This window comes from Sapajus apella, unplaced genomic scaffold (assembly GCF_009761245.1).
Source record: "Sapajus apella isolate SASKATOON/1434 unplaced genomic scaffold, GSC_monkey_1.0 scaffold83, whole genome shotgun sequence".
NCBI lineage: Eukaryota > Metazoa > Chordata > Mammalia > Primates > Cebidae > Sapajus > Sapajus apella.
The window spans coordinates 5599328-5620160 of NW_022437023.1; the positions used below are offsets into that span (position 1 = coordinate 5599328).

The 20833-nt window shown below is 41.1% G+C and overlaps 1 protein-coding gene and 1 long non-coding RNA gene across 3 annotated transcripts in view; both read left to right on the top strand.

The window, feature by feature from the left end:
- Positions 1 to 20833, top strand: part of ZFAND3 (zinc finger AN1-type containing 3) — a 340250-nt gene that overhangs the window by 286531 nt on the left and 32886 nt on the right. For both annotated transcript variants that reach the window (XM_032253333.1, XM_032253331.1), the window contains exon 5: positions 12614 to 12781. In XM_032253333.1, coding sequence (XP_032109224.1) covers positions 12614 to 12781 — 168 coding nt within the window. The remainder of the gene's footprint in view (positions 1 to 12613; positions 12782 to 20833) is intronic.
- On the top strand, positions 129 to 10899 carry LOC116533553. Its single transcript, XR_004261345.1, has 2 exons — positions 129 to 5974; positions 6295 to 10899. It is a non-coding gene; the product is annotated as an uncharacterized LOC116533553 (long non-coding RNA).

A 20833-nucleotide genomic window follows, 5' to 3' on the forward strand; every position in this document is an offset into this window, starting at 1 on the left:
GCTTACTGCACCCTTCACCTCCTGGGTTCAAGCAATTCTCCTGCCTCAGCCTCCATAGTAGCTGGGCCTACAGGCATGTGCCACCATGCCCAGCTAATTTTTATATTTTTAGTAGAGACGGGATTTCACCATGTTGGCTAGGCCGGTCTCAAATTCCTGACCTCAGGTGATCCTCCTGCCACTGCCTCCCAAAGTGCTGAGATTACAGGCGTGAGCTACCGCGCCCAGCTGGAAGTTTAACTTCTAAATGAATGTTCTAAGAAAATGAAAACAGTATTGCCCATCTTAAACACAGTTACTGTAAGTCCTCATTTAACATTGTTGATTGATTCTTGGAAACTGTAGCTTTAAGGGAAAGGACAGCCAGTTCTTGAATAACATCATTTGGTTATAACGTTATGAGAAAAAAAAGTTGGCTTTGTTATATGTTGTTTTCCTTAAAGTCACAGTTTCTAAGAGCCTGTCAGCAACATTGAGGACTTAACTGTATATGAAAATAAATCTGGATATATATATATGTGTACACACACACACACACACACACACACACATACACACACACACACACATACTTCATGGGTTTCTCGAGTTTCTGTCTTTCAGCAGATGAAAAATCTTGGCTGATTTTGCTTTTCTGATAAATACTGGAAAATGCAGTAGAACAGAAGTTCTGTCTCGTTTTAACACTGTAAAAATATTTGCATTCTCATGGTCATAGACGGATTTGTGGCCAAGGAACAGAAATTAGAGGATTTGGGCATGTGGACTTTGAGAAGTAGATTTTTCTCTTAGGTTTTTTAGTTTTGCTTTTCTCTCTGTATTGTCTTACCTTAGAGTACTATCTTATTCGGTACTCTACTGATGCTATAAATGTAGTATTTTTAAACATCAATGCATTGTAATTTTGTTGAACTCAAAAACCCCCAAGCATGTTATAAAAAGGAAAGGTTATCTATTGAGGATCATTTGTCAGTTGCAATAAGAACTGAAAAAATTATGGGAAAAAATAATATGGTTTAGTTGGGCAGGCAGGAGAGGTCTTGCTAATGGAGAAGCCAAAACAAGGAAATGGTGTTAGGTTAAGCAAGTATCAGCCACAAAGGGTGACTGCTCTATTGCTAGCCTGACAGGTTCCACTCACTCGACACCTCTTTGAGGAATTTAGCTCCTGGCGATGCCCTTTCAGTAATTAGTGCAGTGGAAATGGTACTTAACAAACAGGGATGGTGGCTGCAATTTTTCAGATGAACCCACCTGGTTTATGAGCTGTTAGGATACTATCAGGGTGGTTGAGAAGAGGAAGCTTTGTTTTCTGCCTGTGCGGACCATATAAAGCTGAGAAGGCATGTTTTGCCTTACCTGATTATTAAAAGCAATAAAATTTCAAATGAAAATATCTGGGTTTTCTTGTGCTAATAGGGAGAAATTTTTTTTGTATCATCCTACAAGTAATCAGTAAAGAAACTTTTGTGGATGAACTTTAAAAAAATAACACGCAAGTATCTAAATGCAAGATTAAGCCTAAGATACAACCGATGGAATGATGTACATCACAACAGAAAATAATAAATAAGTACCATGACTACAATCCACAGAAATTCAGAAAGTTACCAGGAGTGGAAAGAAAATCATATGAGAAGCCTTATAAGTCATACTCTAAGAGCGGAGGATGAGTAGAGTTATTCCACAGAGAAATATCCTAGATAAATCATAATCATATGTGGACAAGAGGATTTTATGGAATAGGGAGGGGAGCTTGTTTTCATTCCCATATTTGCCCCAGGATCTGTCCCATGCCCTCATCCCAGAGACAGCTGGATCTTTATATACACAGAAAGTAGCAGAAACTTGTCTTCGTGATAACGTACTCTTATGGGAAAGCAGAAGTAGCATCTTTAAGTAGTGTAATGACTGTTAAAAGACAGGTTATATAGTAGTTAAGAGCAATGACTCTAGGCCACACTACTCTTCCCTTACTAGCTGTGTGACTGTGGACAATTCACTTAACCAGTGCCTCAGTTTCCTCATCTGTGAAATGCAGGTAGTAGCTACCTCATAGCCTTGTTATAACACCAAAATGAATTAATATATGTAAGAGCATTTAGAAAGTGCTGATAAAGAATGTGCTTTGTGTTAGTGTTCATTACTGCAGTACTGAAGCTTAACTTTAAGGAATCTGTTTTGTCATATCCACCATCTGTGATAAGTGCCCTTTAAAAATAGTCTTATACAAGGCCAGGCATGGTGAGTCATGCCTATAATCCCAGCTACTCCGGAAGCTGAGGGGAAGATCACTTGAACTCAGGAGTTTGAGGCTGCCATGAACTGTGATAATGTCACTGCACTCCAGTCTTGGTGACAGAGCAAGACCCGGTCTCTTAAAAAAAAATTTTTTTTTTTAATGAGTTTGGACACATGGGTTATATACACACTGTATGAGTCCATGTGTATATTCACATGTGTGACATTCTTGACATGACAAAATTCTAGAAATGAAGGACAAATTGGTTTGTCAGAGGTTGTCAGGGATCAGTGGGGAAGGGAGGGAGGTAGACATGGCTGTAAAAGGGCAATAAGAAGGATTCTTGTGGTGATGGGAATGTTGTGTGTCTTGATGATATCCATATCAATATCTTGGTAGTAAAGTTGTGCTCGAGTTCTATGAGATGTTATTCTTAGGGAAAACTGGATGCAGGGCGCATGGGATCTCTGTATTATTTCTTATAAAGGTACCTCAAAATAAAACATTTAATAATAACAAAATTGGTTTGGAAGATTCCTAATAGAGAAAAATTAGCAGTGAAAGCCATGTGTATATCTGAGCAGACAGAAATATTACGTAAATAAACATCATGGAAGGAAAACTGAGCTGACCACTGACATTTTAGTGAGATGTTCATGAGCCTCCAAGAAAAAAACTGAACCACTTGGGGTCAGAGGGAGGGAGAAGATACACAATGGCTTAATTTCCCTAAAAACCCATCAGACTGGTGTTCCTCAGGGGCCTTTGCTTCCCAGACTGTGAAATGGTCTATTTAGTTGATGGTTTTTGGTAAAGAGAAGAAGGTAGATGAGCAGCAACTTACATACAAATTACATTCATAAAGACAGGCCAAAGAGAAAAGAATGTGGGGATGACAGGTATGAGCTACGTGCCTGTAAATATAGTAATTAAATCCAGGAGGTACTTTGTCTGACTTTTCTCTCATCTATTTCTTAAGCACTCCATGCTCCAGAGTTTATCGCTTTTACTTTATCACTTTTACTTTGTTTGTTGATTATACTCCATTCATATTTTCATATATCACTTACTATGGCCTTAGTTGTATTTGTGTGTGTGTGTGTGTGTGTGTGTGTGTGTGTGTGTGTGTGTGTGTGTGTCTTCTGGATTGTGGCCTCCTTGAGGGGATAGCTCACTACTGTACTCGGTTTTGACTTGTTACTTTAAAGCCCAGTGTCTGTCACACAGTAGGCACTTAAGAAATAATGAATCAGATACTGACTTTTGTCATGGCCCTGGACAGAGGAGACATTAATCTAGATGCCTATATAAATTAAACAGATCAAGTAAACTGGGAATATTATTGCACTAAGTGAAATTGTGGTTATTTTTACAAATGAACCTTCCTGGGCTTTTCCTTTATGTTTTTTAGTCTGGCGAATTTTTTTCTTAGGTTTAAAAAAAGAATTTTAGAGAATTGAGTAATGCAGCTATGAAGAGATGTCTTATAGCAACTACTAACAGCAGTATGGTGTCAGTCAGGAGGTAAAGGGCAATGAGAAAAAGACAAGGAGACCACTGGAAAGGAGGTAATTGGAAGAATGACTTGTGTGGCCTTCTGGGTTCAATTTCAGTCACAGAGCGTACCATCAGACTAAAATAGTGATTGAAAGCACTAGTAGCAAGCTTATATCCTAATGTTTGCCTAAGCATCTCCTTGCCAAGGCACATAGCCATATCCTGATGTCCAGTATGTGGAAGAGGTGCAGTGGAGGGAGCTGGAGGAAGAACATTCTTCCCTGTACCCCCCTGCCAACTGCAAGGTACAGTAGAAACTGAAATGATGACACAGTACCTACTTTTCACCTTCTTTACTTGGGCCAGTCCTCCAGCCATCCCATGTGGACTTGTTAGGTACCTGCTGGAAGTTTTATATTTCTGGTTCTGAATATGTAACAGAGAAAGTATACAATTAAATATTCCCTTCCTGCCAGGCGCAGTGGCTTACACCTCTAATCCCAGCACTTTGGGAGGACGAGGTGGGTGGATTACTTCAGGCCCAGAGTTTGAGACCAGCCTAGGCAACATGGCAATACTCTGTCTCTAATAAAAATACAAAAAAATTAGCCAGGTGTGGTGGCTCATGCCTGTAGTCCCAGCTACTTGGGAGGCTGAGGCAGGAAGATTACTTGAGCAGCCTTTGGTTTGCATCACTTGTGTAGCCTTTAGTCTGCAGCTGAAAGCTTGAGTCCCTGGGAAGCCATTGGTGCAACTCATAAGGTCTAAAGGCTGAAGAATCTGGAGTCTGAAGTCCAAGGGCAGGAGGAGCAGAAGCAGGCATCTGGCGCGGAAAGAAGAAAGAGGACCAGAAGACTCAGGAAACAAGCTTCGTCCACCTTCTTCCTCCTACTGTCTTCCGGCTGTGCTGACAGCTGATTGGATGGTGCCTACCCACATTGAGGGTGGATCTTCCTCTCCCAGTCACCAACTTAAACATCAGTCTTCTCTGGCAGACACACTGAGACACATCCAGAAACAATACCAGCCATCTAAGCATCCCTCAGTCCCATCAAGTTGACAACATAACCATTACAGTCGAGTTAAAGGAATGTGATAAAACATTAATTGTTGAATCTGAATGGAGTCTACACAGGTGCTTATTGTATTATTCATTGACCTTTTCTATGTGTTTGAAATTTTTAAAATAAAAAGTTGGGTAAAAACTAAATGCTTTTTTTCCTACAGCTGGCAACAAACCAAGGGTGTGCTCTCTCAACACTCCTGTTCAGCATCATGCCAGAAGGACTAGCCAGCACAGGCAAGAAAAAGAAATAGAAGGCATATAGATTAGAAAGAAGAGTTGAAGGGAAAACCTTGCTTTCTAAAACTGTTGGACTTGGTACCATGACTTTTATTTAAAATTGTTTGATTTGATGGAGAGCTATTCCACCATGGCTCATTAACTTCTCCTGCTTGATCTTTTGATGAGTTCATAGTCACTTGTTTCTGGTATCATGGTGTACTGCCAAAATCAGCTTCCAAGTTCCTATGTACCAGAAATGGGAGGGGAAGATGGGCTATGAGGAAGTGAGAAACCGAATCTCAGTCTTTAAAACATACCTTTGGGGTATGTGGGTAGTCATCTCCTGAAGCATATGATAATTTTGTCATGACTCCTGACTTCTGTGTGTTCTGCTGTTCTTTAAGCTGTCTTCTAGTCAAAAAAGTCTCCACAGAAGCAGCTTCTACATTGCTATCCGGAGGACCAAAATCACATTGGTGGATGATAACAGGAGGCCCCAAGAAGATTTCTGATGCCGTGTGTTTTTTGGGCATACTGAGGATAGAGACCTTCAAAGCTCAGGTGCACTCCTAAGATAACTTTCCTCATCAGCCATTCCAGATCTCCCAATCTTGTGTTCCCACCAGGAGAGGGAGACTAATGCTTAGGAATTATACTGCCTGGCAGTTTGTGAACAACTGACTTTTTAAATGTTTGTAATGTAGGACGTGACATCTTAGGAGTATTTCAAGCTAGATTTATCTCCATATCAAATAAAAGTGATGGCGTTCTCCACAAAATTTTAATAATCAGCCTCTTGAACCTCATTCTCTGTCCATACAATGGCTTTTCAGCAGATGTGTTACTCCAATATTATTTTGGGATAATTAGGAACATAAGAAAGGAAGGGAAAATCCCAAACAAGGTGGGAAAATTTTTTTAATGGGTAGCAAGATGTTTTCTTTCTTAAAGTCTTTCTCTTTTTTTTTTTTTTTTTGAGACGGAGTTTCACTCACATTACCCAGGCTGGAGTGCAATGGCGCGATCTCGGCTCACCGCAACCTCCGCCTCCTGGGTTCAGGCAATTCTCCTGCCTCAGCCTCCTGAGTAGCTGGGATTATAGGCACGCACCACCATGCCCAGCTAATGTTTAGTATTTTTAGTAGAGACGGGGTTTCACCATGTTGACCAGGATGGTCTCGATCTCTTGACCTCGTGATCCACCCGCCTCGGCCTCCCAAAGTGCTGGGATTACAGGCTTGAGCCACCGCGCCCGGCCTCTTTCTTAAAGTCTTTCATGGCACACAGTAAAATGTCAGGAGAGGATGAGTCTAATCCCTGCGTATACCCTGAAAGCAAAGCATGAGGGGAAACCAGGGAGAAAGTACCTGTAAAACAGGGTTTTTTCAAGCCTCTTTTATCAATTTTTCCAGGAGGGTGTGGTATTTTTTGTGGACAAAGGTTTTACCAACTTAAAGCTCCTTTTAAATGGTCAAAGGAGAAACAGCAGTGATGTGTGAGGGTTCATTAATTATTGCTCTTACTGATGTTTGCACAGGCTGTTGGGATCATAAATGTCAATCTGTCAAGAGACTGTGATAGGCTCTAAAAAAACTGATTGAGTACCTCAAAAGCTGTCAGAGAGCCTGAGATTAAACAGATTCATCTTTCGTAGAAGTAAGGAAAGGTGTGGGTGAAGGGAATAGCAGAAGGCTTTCTTCTCTTTGTTGCCACGTTGCTTCTCCCACTCTCTATTCCGTATTGTGAGTGTTGGCTTATACAGAGGCCTAAGAGCCTGTCTGCCTGAGATGTCAGGAAGCCACAGCCGTGCTTAGTGCCTGGGGTATGTGCAGGCTGCCAGCTGCAGGGTGACAGGAGATTAAGAGAGCTTGAGATTCAGCTTTGACAGGCGTGACACAATTTATTTGGAAATTTTCAGGAGAGAACATGAGTAATAAAGACAAGAACAGTGACAGTAAGGAACAAATGTGAATTTCTGCCAGAGACAAAACAGAATTTTAAAAGAAGTAGCTCTGTTTGTTGTCTCCAGTTAAGCCTTCCAGTTAAACTGTATTCCTAAATTGAAAGTCCTACCACTACTTTCTGAGATTGGCTAGGAAAGTACAATTAGAATTCCTCTCTTCAGAAGGTTCTATGACTTTAAAATCACTGTACAACCAGCCCACCATCTATGGATTCAACCAACCATAGATTGAAAATATCTGGAAAAAATAGATGTTTGTGTCTGTACTGCACATGTAGACTTTTTTTTTTGGTCATTATTCCCTAAATAACACAGTGTAACAATTATTTACATGGTGTTTATATTGTATTATAAGTATAATCTAGAGAAGATTAAAGTACAGTTTGACCAACATGGGTTTCCATTGTGCAGGTCCACTGTGCACAGATTTCCTTCTGCCTCTGCCATCCCTGAAACTGCAAGACCAGACCCCAACTCCTCCTCTGTCTCCTCCTCCTCTGCCTACTGAGTGTGGAGACAAGGATGAAGACTTTGATGATCCACTTCCACTTAAGGAAGAGAAACTATTTTCTCTTTCATGTGGTTTTCTTAGTATTTTCTTGTCTCTACTTTATTGTAGGGATACCGTATATAATACATAAAACATGCGAAATATGTGTTAATCATCTGTCATTGTTATCAGTAAGACTTCTGGCCAGCAGGAGGCTATTACTAGCTAAGTTCTGAGGAAGTCAGAAGTTAGAAAATTTTCAACTGTAATGGGGGTCAGCACCCAAGCCCTATGTTGTTCAAGGGTCAGCTGTATATGGGAGGGGGTATGTAGGTAATATGCAAATACTATGCCATTTTATATAAGGGACTTGAGCGTCTGTGGAATTTGCTATCCTTGGGGGTTCCTGGAACCAGTCTCCCTTGGATACCAAGAGACAGACTGCACAGTACTTGTCTCTCTGTTGAAAATTAAGCAGCAGCTACTTTCAAACAAAGAAAGCAAAATAGGCAAAATCCTTCTTAAGATTTTCCTTCCTCATTTAATCACATTATAATTCTTTATCAGAGTTTCCTCTGACTAGATCTGATGTGATGTCTTTCTCATTCCATTAAACATTGGCAGAGAAAGCAGGGGTCTGGTGAGAACCTGGAATGGGGGGAATGGCACCTCTCTGTGGGGATATCCATACTAGATTATGTTCTCAAGAAAAAGCATACTAGAAAAAAAAATCTGCTTTGTTGGCCCTTTATGAAGGACCTTAATTAGAAGTCACTCTTAACTGCTGGGGTGAGAAGGGTTTCCAGCTTGGCACCTCCTCCTGCTGCTAACGAGCATGCTCCTTGCAAGGACTTGCTGCTTCTGACAGTTAAAGCTGCATGTAAGAATTACTTCTCTTCACCTCTCCCTCCATATTTAACCGTTACTGCCCAAGTTCAGAGTATGCAAGTAAACATTCGATGTTTTTGGGAAATTGGCAGTGCTTCAGGGTAACATTTGTGAGCAAAAGTAAATCATCATAGTTGAATTTATTCAAATATGGGTAGTAGATGGTTCCTTTAATGTCAACCATGTTTGGATCTTTTTTTTTCCCCTGATAGTCTTTTTCTAATTGACATAAATTTATAAATGAATAGTTTAATTATTTAGTTTATTATCATGTCATTAGAACCCCTACCCTGGACATCTGTTTCTCTTATTTAAGCAACTCACCCCATGGCACAAGGTTTCATTAAGTATTTAGCAGAGAAAGTGTAAATTTCTTATGCAGGCGAGGATGATCCTGTAGGTTACTGTTGATATTTCATTAGCTTTTCAGTAAAACACTAAGTTGATTTGTGAGAAAATGCCAAAGAATGGTTTGCTTCTCCAAAAAAATTGCATGTGTATAGTCACCTTTCTGGACAATAGCATGTGGAGGATGATGAGCAGTTTTGGAAGCTTATTTACCTTCCCTCTTTGTGGGAGGGAGCATTAGAGAGCATCTAACAGATCATCAACTAGGGAAGAGTAAGTGGGCATATTTCAGAGTTTCAAAGGTGTGGATCTCTTATTAGGGAATAGAGGTCCTTGATTCTAAAACATAACACACTCTGTTAGACATTTCTTCTGCCTTAGTTTAGAATCACCTAGGACTGCCTCCTGTGGCTCAGACTTTCTATACATGGATGCTTTTGGTCATAGACTTGTACAGATGCTGGGACATTGATTGTCAGAGGACTGATTAGGGCTCAATGGTGTTCTTTTAGGATGGCCAGTATATTGTATCCAGAAGCTGTGGTAGCATCAGAAACCTCCTTTAGGACTCACTGTTCAAGAATATTCAATGCCTGCTGCCTTCAGAACAAATAACTCATTGTCTTCTTATGAATGTGGAGTAGATCAAGGAAAATCTCAACATGGGACCATGTAGACATTCCTTAGTGTTGCTATTGAATGCCCATTGGTCAGATGAGATGGGGAATTAAGAGAAAAAGAAGTCAAGACTGGACAGGCCTCCTAATTTTGTAGGGGAGGGGGTCCCATCAAAGTGGGTTGTTTGGTGATGACTGATGATTGTGATATGATGTAAATATGAATTCCTCAGCCATAGGACTCATGTATTTTAAAAAAATATTTTCTTTACATACCTAACTCCCTTACTTATTTGGACATAGTTAGCTTAAGGATAACATTGCCACACTGAAATTCTTTTTGTTTTTTCTTTATTTTTTCCCCCAGCTTCATTGCCACACTGAAATTAAATTATCTTCTTACAGCAAAGGTTTGTTTTAGAAATGGAGGTGGGTGCTTTGCAGACAGATAGCATGTTTGCCAGTTTGAGATAGAGCCATGTAGAAAGAGCTCTAAATGTGAACTCTGCATATTCAGACACAGTGATGTGAAAGAAAGGGGCTCAGGGTCTGAGCAGTCTTTTGTTACCTTACAGATACGCTGGCATTCTGCCAAGGCCCTCCAGATTTTAACCATATTAATAATGAAAAGACCTCAACTGCCTCCCCATCTTGTGCTGACACGTGCCTTCTAGTGGGAATAACTTCCTATAAGGATGCTCTGAATTTAGGACTTTGTTTCACAAAAAAACTTTTTTTGTTACAGTTTCTACTCTAGAATTTTCTTGTTACCCCACCCCCAAATGTCCAAATAGGGTTATTAATACAAATAGAGCCATTACTGATTTGTGTAAAAGGACCTCCACCCCGAGAGCAGTGTGGATCATACAAGGTGAATGTCTTTCCACTGACTGCTTTGTAATAATTTACATTTAAATTGTTGCGTGTTGCTCTTGTAGAAGAAGGGAAAGGGCCTGCCCTGTGTGTGGCCATCTTAGTCACCACACTGACTGGGTCTAGACGGCTTTACTCAGCAGAGCTGGGAAATAGGCTGAACTTGCTTTCAGTTGTTTTCATCAGAGGCCTTATTTAGTTGGTTTGTGTTGGAGCACAATGTCATGTAGGACTGGACGAATTAAATGAGATGAAAAATGAAGTCTGTAGTTGCTAAGAATGGTGCAGGGCCTCCATATGCCAGTACAGCGCAGCAAGGCTGGGGGACCAAGATGGTCGCTGGACCGTCTTAGGTGAAGTGCTGCGTCTGCCTCACACACAGGGAGGCTATGAAGAGGCATACGGACAGCATTGACTAAAATACATCCTATGGGCTGTGGCTTCTCAGTAGAGCCACTTTAAGTAGAACATGACTGCCTAGAAGACAAATTCATTCATTCAGGAAATACTTATTGAGCCATAGGCATGGAGGGCACGTCAGTGAACAAAGCAGGTGAAGTTTTCCGCCCTCTTGTAGTTTACGTTCTTTTAGGGCATAATGTTAAAGGTAAGTGCTATGGAAGAATAAAAGACAGGGAAACAAAGAAGGGCAAGTGCTAGGAATGTGGATTTGATGACCTAGAAGCGATGATCAGGGAAAAACCTTCAATGAAAATGTGACTTTGGAGCAAGGATACAAAAGAGATAAGATCCCATGTAGATCTGGGTGAAGAGTGTTTCCAACAGAGGGAACAGAAGGTACAAAGTCCCACAGGTAGGAGACAGTAGTAGTGTAGATAAGCAAGGAAGGAAAGCAGCAGGAGCTGGGCGGGGGGCAAGTCATGCAGGGCATTCAAGAGTCAAACTAAGTATCCGGACTTTTACTTTGGAAAGGGAAGCTATTAGAGGGTTTTAAGCAGGGAAGTAACATGATTCTAACTTGATTTTTTTAATTGTTTTTTCAAACAGAGTCTTGCTCTGTCGCCAGGCTGGAGTGCAGTGGCACAATCTCGGCTCACTGCATCCTCTGCCTCCTGGGTTCAAGTGATTCTCCTGCCCCAGTCTCCTGAGGCGTGTGCCACCACGTCCGACCAATTTTTCGTATTTTTTTTTTTAGCAGAGATGGAGTTTCACTGTGTTAGCCAGGATGGTCTCAATCTCCTGACCTTGTGATCCGCCTGCCTCGGCTTCCCAAAGTGTTGAGATTACAGGCATGAGCCACTGTGACCGACCAATTCTAACTTGATTTTTAACAGAGTCACGTGGCTGCTACGTGGAGAATAGACTGTAGAGACAAGGGAGTGAGCAGAGAGACAGTTAAGAGGCTCTTGTAGTACGCTTGATGAGTTGGTGATGGCTTAGACCAAGGTGGGGGTGACAGGGGTGAGAAGGTGTGGCATCTGGATCATTTTGAAGAAGACCATTTAGGAGATTCCTTTCTAGAGGTAATTTAGCACAAACAACTTTGGAACTTGGTAAGAGATACATCCTGGGTATGCAGGCAGCTATTTCAGGAATACAGAGCCCCAAAGAGCTGCCCAGTTTTTTGAAGGCAAGAGTCATTTACAGCCTTGTCTGTGATAAGAACCTTATTGCATCTTAATTATTTTTTTCAGATTATTCAAGACACAGTTGTCGCACAGTACACCTCCCTCCACCTGCCATTTTGGCTCCACCTCAAGGTGGAGTGCCCAGTGCTGCTCCTGCACCACCCCATGTTGGAGATCATGGAGCAGCTTGCTTGTGCACAGCAGGGGTGCCCCTTCATTCACTCTGAATCAAGTTGAACTAATTGTCAGTGTTATAACTAACTGACTTTTGTGTCTTTAAGAGTAGAAACTTGAGTAATTTTACTGTAAAAGATTACAGATCACTCATGAAACACTGGCTTTGGGAACGAAGTTGTGAAAGCATGGTGATACAGAGATACATTAGATGTAGTCCCATCTCTAAAGAATTACAGTTTACTTGAGGGCAAGTGAATACCCGAGAAAAGATACCTAAACAATACAGGCAGTAAGCATCTAGGTCCCAGCAAGGGGATACAAAGACAGGACCCCATTTTTAGCTGGACTGGCCTCCTCATAGAATCTCAGCTATTTTTAAAAACAACATAGAACTGGTATTTGTTGAGCCACCCTCACCCTCCTCTCCAGCTCAGGCCTAGCTTGTTAGAAGTCAGCACTAAAGGTACATGCTTATCATGGTTTGTGCAGTATAATCCAAGCAAGTCAGAGCTGGTTCACATGGGTCTGGTTCCTTCCTGGACAAGGGCAGTAGCCGGTCAGGAGAATACCTAGAAATACATTAATCAGCCGTGCTTGCCAGGCCAAGCACTAATCCTGATCCCCACATATGTTGTTTTGGTCAGATTCACAGTCTGAGAATGAGGCTTCACCAATAAAACGGCCACGACTACTGGAGAATACTGAACGGTCCGAGGAAACCAGCCGATCTAAACAGAAGAGTCGACGTCGGTGCTTCCAGTGCCAAACCAAACTGGAACTGGTGCAGCAGGAATTGGGATCGTGTCGCTGCGGTAAGCATCTCCCCCAGTGACACCATGGGGAGACTATGTCCTTAACACCTTGGCCTAGCTTTAGAAATTAAGTGGCTGAAGTCGTTCATTCTTCTTCTGAGTACTGTAGGTTTGCTACAATAGTGCATGCTATATAGCTTTGGGGCTTGAGAAATCGGGAGTACGGGATGTTTGTTTCTGAACACCCTTTATTCTCACGCGTGCAGAAAAGACAAAAACACCCCCCTCTTCTTATGCATATCTCCTTAGAGCTTCATCTCACTGCTTAGTGCTTTCAGCTTCTCCCCACCACTTATTACTCTGTTTTTTTCTCACTTATGACTTTAGAAGTTTAGCAAACAAGCAAAATTCTGGAATATATACCATAAAATTCAGATATTAATTTTGAATGTGCTTCTTACTGTTTATGATAAATGGAAGATTTCTTCTCCATATCCCTGTTAAATTAAGCTTTGCTTAGAAAATTTCTTTTGAACCTTAGTTCATCAAGTCAGTTGATACCTTGAAATAGTCCCCCTTTTTTTCTCCTGGGCTAAATCCATCCTCCTGTCTCTGCCTCACAAAATGCTGGGATTACGTGTGTGGGCCACCATACCCAGTCTGAAATAGCTTTACAGTAACCTTTCCTCCTGTATTCTGTAGTGGAATACCACCTTTTAGAATTGCTGCACAGGGATGCCTACCTGCAGTGGAACAAAACTTAAGTCAACCCTTTCTCTCTCCTTGACCACGTGTATCATGACACATAGGAACAAAATTGTATAGCAGCATTATTTTAGGCTGATTTATAGCTTTCCTGTACTTGTTTTCATTTCCTGCTGTTAAAACATAATAATGTAAAATTGAAGACCAATTCAGCTGTCATCAGACTAACTTTGAGATCTGACTCTATCCTCTGAGAATCCTATTTCTTTCTTTCTGAGAAGTCAGCTTTAGAAGCCCCCTTTCATTTCCGGGACAGTGAAGATATCCTACAAGTACTATTGCTGGCAGTCAGGACTAAATAGTTCACTCAGCAGTTATCAAGCAACAGTCACTGGAAGTTCACTGTATTCTGAAGCAGCAGCATTTGCTGCTACGGTTCTCAATTATCTGCCCTATTGGAAATGAGAAGGAAGAGAGAGGATATTAGCTTTTCATATAAACTGAGTCATGGCACAAAAAAAAAAAAAAAATGAACCCGTTTGTTATATATTCTGGTGTATGTGGTACTCCACAAGATTGAAAGTGCGTCTTCAACTTCAGAAACCGGAACCAGTGTGGGGAGTCCAGATGTCACCAGATAAGGTTTTTCGGGCATTTTGGTTATAGCATTAAGTGTTTTTGGGAAACTGTAAAGAGGGTTAGGATAGGTGGTGGGAACAGAGGCTGACAGCAGTTTTCAGACTTCAGTTGTGTTGATGCATGCAGTATGGCCCAGGTGAGTTCAGAACCTTATTCTTAGGCTGTTTTGATCAACCCTGCCAGGCAATTTTAAATTCTTGGTGATGTAGTGCAGGGACACTGTGGTTGGTTAAGGAAACTCTGGGCTCTGTTGGCTAACCAGCTTCGCCCCACTGAAGAGGCTGTCTCATCTTTTGTGATCTGCAAATTCTTGCTTTGGTCATGTGAACTCTTGGGGAATTTGAGCAGTTCAGTCTGTTACCAGTGTTGTGAGCCTACCTGGTCATTTTAGCTATTGCTTTTGTAACATAGGCCTTTGGTTGTTCCTCAGTTAGAATTGTGGGATTTTCCTGAACCTTCTGTTCTTGTTTCCTCCTTGAAAGTAACTGAATCCTGGGTATTACACAGGATTTGCCGTACTGGATCAAGCAGTTGATCTGTCAAGTATGCTGTCTTGCCCTTGGCAGTGGCTAATGCTTCCTTCTCGTCAGGCAAACAGGAGATTTCACAATTTAGCCCTGAGATCTAAAGACATTGTAACCAGAACTCCCAGTTTACCCTTCAGCTTTGACTCAAACTACCTAATTTCCTAAGGTCTTAGCACCCAGCTGAAAAAAAAAACAATAATATATGTTAGATGACTTCACATTCACCCAAGTAAAGCCAACTTGTCTAATCTCTGGTAAATATAGATTACTCTGCAACGTCTTCACCTTTGTGAGCAGGAGGCGGGGGGGGGGGAGTTGCTGCAATATGTGTCCATTTTAAATGTTCTAACATGTAATCTCTTGGCTTGTGCCCAATTCTGAGAGTCTGCTTATAGGGAGATTTGACTTTTTCTGTTGGAGAAGAAAGCCCTGAGCTTACTGTAGTCTCAACAAGGTGTAACTTTCCTAGAGACAGTTGGGCATTCAGTTTGACCCACTGAGAGCATTACACTTATGTGTCCAGAAAAGTGACTGCATCAACTGCCACCCTTCGAAAGATGAAGGACAACAGTGGGAACATGCCATTAAAAAAAGTCTGAGACTGTCTTTGATAAATAGCTCTTGCGTTTCTCCTGCCTGCTTGGATATCTCTAGGAAAGGGTGAGTTGTATGGTTATTTCCTTGAGGATGCATGGATGTTAGACAGACCTTTAACTGCCCTGAAAGGTTTTAGAAAGGGGATAACAGTAATTTACTATTGAACGTGAAGACTCAAAAAGGTAGTTTGAGCTCAAACAGAACACTTCTTCACTGCAGAAATCTTTTTATACATATATATTTGCAATCTTTTCTTCCATTCGCCTTCCATTCTGTACAGGTTATTAACTGCTGACAAGAAATTCACATCTCATAAATAATGCTTAAGAGCCATTGCTATATAAATTGAATGTGTTATGAATTGTGATGGGCCTTTTTGTAGCATTCGATGCCTAGAGCAGGAAGAACAGAGGATGTCATTTTCATTAATTTCTAATGAGGTGCCAATTAAAGGCAGGGAAGATGCTCCAAAGGGAAGAGTGGCCAAGCTCCCCTGAATCCTTCGCCCCAGGGTTGTCATCTAAACACTGCCAGTGAAGCCTTCTCTAAAAATTCCATTAAATTACAGTCTCATCGAGAGCACACACAGACACATTCAGCTTCCCTTTGATCTTCAAAAGAGCAATTTGTAAGACGAGTTCTGAGCCTTCTCACATAAGGAACAGCTAGAGGTGATAGGAATTGTTAATTGCCAGGACACTCCATGGGCTTTCAATAAGGAGGAATTTTGAAGAGGAATTCTCCTCTGCTTCACTGTGACTAGATAACCTTTAAATCAACAATACCAAAATAACAACCTTTTCCTGTGAAATCTTTCAGGGTGCCAATTAGAAAACTCATGTGGTTGCCAGGCTGGGAGGGTATCTGCATCCTAGAGCATCTTCAGTAGTTTAACTTCTTAAGATAGAAAACAATTGCCTGAAAATGGATCTGTTTGTTTCATTTTCTACTAAGTAGGCAAATTGATCACCTCATTCTCATTGCAGGAGTCTTGTCTCCTGAATTGCCACTTAGAGAATGTTCTACTGAAATCTGGCCATCTTCATCAAATCCGGGCTACGTCACAGCCACCAAAATGCTGTCTTCTCTAAGGAGATCTTGCATGATACATGTAGCTTGGCTTCTTTTTTTTATTTTTGGAAACAGAGTCTCACTCTGTCGACCAGGCTGGAGTGCAGTGGCATGTTCTCAGCTCACTGCAACCTCTGCCTCCCGGGTTCCTGCCTCAGCCTCCTGAGTAGCTGGGACTACAGGCGCATGCCACCATGCCCAGCTAAATTTTTTGTATTTTAGTAGAGATGGGGTTTTACCATGTTGCACAGGCTGATCTCGAACTCCTGAGCTCAGGCAATCTGCCTGCCTTGGCCTCTAAAAGTGCTGGGATTACAGGCGTGAGCCACCCTGCCCAGCCTTCTTGGCTTCTTAATCACTGCACAGTGCTTTCTAGAAATGCAGAACTAATTTTTAAATACATTCAAAGAGCGTGTATAAGTTTTAACATTTTCAGTTGATGGTACCGTAACAAACTAAGTGGATATGCTGCCTTTGGGGATAGTAGTGCTTTTACTAACCTCCAGAGTAATCTGACATCCTTTATTGTTTTCAAAGTAAGTTTTCTATTCACTTTAGAAGCCTGAAGTGATGTGTTAGCTGAGGCCTTTGGAGTAGTTGATCATCTCCAAGTGCCTCAGTGGCTATTGCTGCCTTATCATTCACTGTCATACCATATGCAGAAAGCATTTTCTTAGGTTTTTGTGGGGAATATAGGAGCTAGAAATGTAGAATCTAAGAACTTACAGTGTAGATCTGTAGTTTCAAACTTCAGTAGGGGCCTGGTGTGGTGGCTCATGCCTGTAATCCCAACACTTTGGGAGGCCAAAGTGAAAGTATCCCTTGAGGCCAGGAGTTCAAGACCAGCATGTTGCCCGTCTCTATTTTTTGTAGAATTGGGCAACATAGCAAGACCTTGTCTCAGTGAAAAATCATTGCCAGGTGAGATGGTGCACACCTGTAGTCCAGCTACTTGGGAAGCCAAGGTAGATGGCTTTGAGCCCAGGAGTTCGAGGCTGCCATGAGTCTACTACTGCACTGCAGCCTGGGTGACAATGAAAGACCATGTCTCTTAAAAACTTTAAAAAAAAAAAAAAAAAAAAAAAAAAAATCAAAAAACAAAACTTGAGTGAACATCAGAATCTACCTGGAGGGCAAAGTTAAAATACAGATTGTTGGGACCCATCCCCAGAAGTTCTGATTTGAGTTCCCAGGAAATGTTTTCACAGTCTTTGTTTTTTTATGATATTGACATTTTCAAGGAATACAACCTTTTATCCCTCCCCTCACCTATTTTTTTAATAGAAAACTCCTTATTTTGGGTTTTAATAGAGCACTCGTTATTCCGATATTTCTTCATAATTCGACTCAGTCTATGAATTCTCAGCCAAAATACTACACAGATAATCATGTGTCCTTCTCAGGGTTTTATGGGAGGCACAGATGTCCATCAGCCCTCATTGTTGATGTTAATTCTGATACACCCACCTAGTCAAGATATTACCTAGTTTCTCCACTGCGTAGTTACTGTTTTTCCCCTTTCACCTATAAAGCAGTCTGTAGGAAAACACTTTAAGACCAAGTAAATGCCCTGCCCCTCGTGAAAAATTTCCCCTAGATTCATCATCCATTGATGATTCTTGCATAAGCCAGTCTCTGCTAGGAGGGTTGCGAAATGATGATTTACTATTTGGCACTCAGCATTCTTCTCTAAGTGAAGCCACCTCATTCCCCCATTTATTTACCTGTTACTGGTATGGACTCATGAGCGCTTATCTTTTTTAACGGTTTATGATTTATTACAGTACAGTTGTTCCCTGGTATCTGCAGGGGATCGACTGCAGAGCCTCCCATGGATACCAGATTTAAGGATGCTTAGGTCCCAATGCTGTAGCATTGCACATAACCTGTGTACATCCTCTCATATACTTTGTCATCTCCAGATTACCTATAATACCTAATACAATTTAAATGCTATGCAGATTGTTATGTACTATGTTGTTTAGGGAATAATGACAAAAAGAAAAAAATCTGTATATGCATCAGTGCAGACAGAACCATCATAGGCCTAACTACATTTTCAGTCCATGGTTGTTGAGTGCAGAACCCATGGATGTGGACAACCAACTGGACTTAATTATTTTGGTGCTCAGATTGTCCAAGATTTAGCCAGTGGAAGTTATTTTCTACTTGCTCCTGTGTTCTTGTGACATACTTCCCATCTTTTTTCAGTGGTGGGGGGAAGGGTTGAGAGCTTTTCCTTATTCTTTGGCATAACAGCGTGTGTGCCTGAATTTCCCCAATCATGGAATCAGCCACTTCTCCAAGGACCCCCCAAGATGATTTAAATATGCACTGAAGTAGGGATTTGCTGGGCCCAAGAGGAAGGCATACATAAAATAACTGACACCTGGAACAGCCCACCATAAGCGTTTACCAAGGTACAAGCCTATGTTATAGTGATATGGAGAAGGAAAGATTAATTCCAGCTCAAGATTCTGGACAAGGTTCTACAATTGGGGCTTTAAAGGAAGGTTGGGACTCAGATGTGGGGAAAGAGGGGATGCTTGGGCAAAGCTGGTGTTTAGGAGATGACCTCTGTTCAGCTGGATGAAGTCTTGGAGTCAAGTGAGGACAGACTGCTAGAAAGGGAGGAAAAGGATTCCAGATTCCAGGCTGAGGAGTTTGGATGTTGGTTTATAGTGAGAAGCCATCAATAGTTTTGAATATGGTCAACATGATCTAATCTGACTTTTAGAAAAATTAAACATGTCAGAAAGCCATGAAGGTTGTTCAGTCTTTTTAAGGCAGTGATACAGAGAGAATGTGAACTGATTGAGTGAAAAGGAATGTGCTTGTGTCACAACTGTTGCTGCCACTGCAGGGGGCTACACAATGAAAAACAGTGATACCATACCTAAGGCCCAGAGTGGAGCAAGGAGCTGCAGTGATTAGGAAGCATGTTGGGGACATGAGATTACCAGGCTGATCTGTTTCACCAGCATCAGAAATCAGCCCATATCTCTGTGCCTTAATATTAATTCTCATCCAAGTGTGAACCTACCAGGAACATTTGGCATTCTGTCCTATGTCTCTAAAAGAAAGTGACGCAATATGTTCTTATAAAAAGCCTTATTCTGTTTACAGTGTTCTAAGCTAGATCCACCAGAAAAACCCTGCTATGCAGAGAAACACCTGAGATCTTTTATTATGACCAAAATTGATTTGAATGGTGAAGTGTTATCATTATTGCCATTGAGTGGAGAGTCCAGGTTCTACCATGAGTCAGAGGGAGAGAGCATGGTTAAGCAAAAGACCCCAGCCATTAGGAACTCCCATTTTTATGCTGAGTCTGGGTGATAAAAGATTAAAACTCTTCCAGTACTCAAGACAGCAACAATTGGGGTGTATGTTACCTGTAACTCAAGGGAAGGGGGTGTCCTGTCCATCCTCCCAAAAGGAAAAAAAATCCACAACCTTTTGATGGGAGTTATTACATATGTGAGAGCTAAGGGTAATTAGATACCTTGAGGCAAATTCTGAGAAAATTTTCTTCCTTTGCTATACTCCTCCTTCACTCTCGCTGTGCTTTTACCTAAACATAAGTATGCTATCTGTATTTCCAATTTAATCTTTGATGTGTAAGTGTTCCAGTCTAAAACCAAATAGATTAGTCCCTCTGCTGCTCCTCTTAAATTGCAACTTGAGATGTTCGAGCAAAACAAATGAAACCTTTTACTGAACACAAACTCCATGTATTTAGCCTATTAGTGCAGTGCTGTCCCAGAGATCCAGCCTACCTAGATATGTCCTTTGACAGGGCTGTACAGAGATGTCAGAAATATGAAGAACTCCCCTTCATGTTTGATACCACTTCAAGCAAAGGAGTATCAAAGACTGAGCTCTTACAAGATAGAATGTGTAGGGTACATCCACTGCAGCCTGTGTCACATCCCCACCCATCTCCTACTGACAGGTATGCCAGAAGACCCTTGTCCCAAGGCGTGAGATAAGTTTCCATCTTTTTAGCAGACTTGCAGCTACTTCTGTAGTCTAGTCTTAGTAGCAGTAATAGCACAATAATAATTTTACCAAAGCTATGTGGATAGGTTATCCTATTTAGAATACTTTTTTTTTATGGGGAGAAAAATTGATTATTGTAAAAAGGAAGGGAATTATTAGTGTTTTTTATTTTAGTTCCAGTAGTAAATAGTTTGAGTTAATTCGCTGTTTAATAAGTTTTTTAAAACAGCTTTTTGAGAAATAATTTACGTACCATAAAATTCGCCCATTTTACAGTTGAATGAGTTTTATTACTTTTTTATTTCTTTAATCTTTTTTCAGACCCTAATTTTTTTAGTTCTTATTACATTTTTTATTTCTTTATAAAATCTTTTTTCAGAAGTTGAATGAGTTTTAGTAGATTTGAGTAAGTTGTACGGCCATCACCAAATTCAGTTGAACAATACTTCCATCATCCCAAAAAGTTCCCTCATGCCCCTTTTCAGTTGATCCCTGTTCTCTCCCACTCTTAAGATCTGCTTTCCATTGCGATAGTTTCACCTTTTCTAGGATTTTAGTATCGGTGGATTCA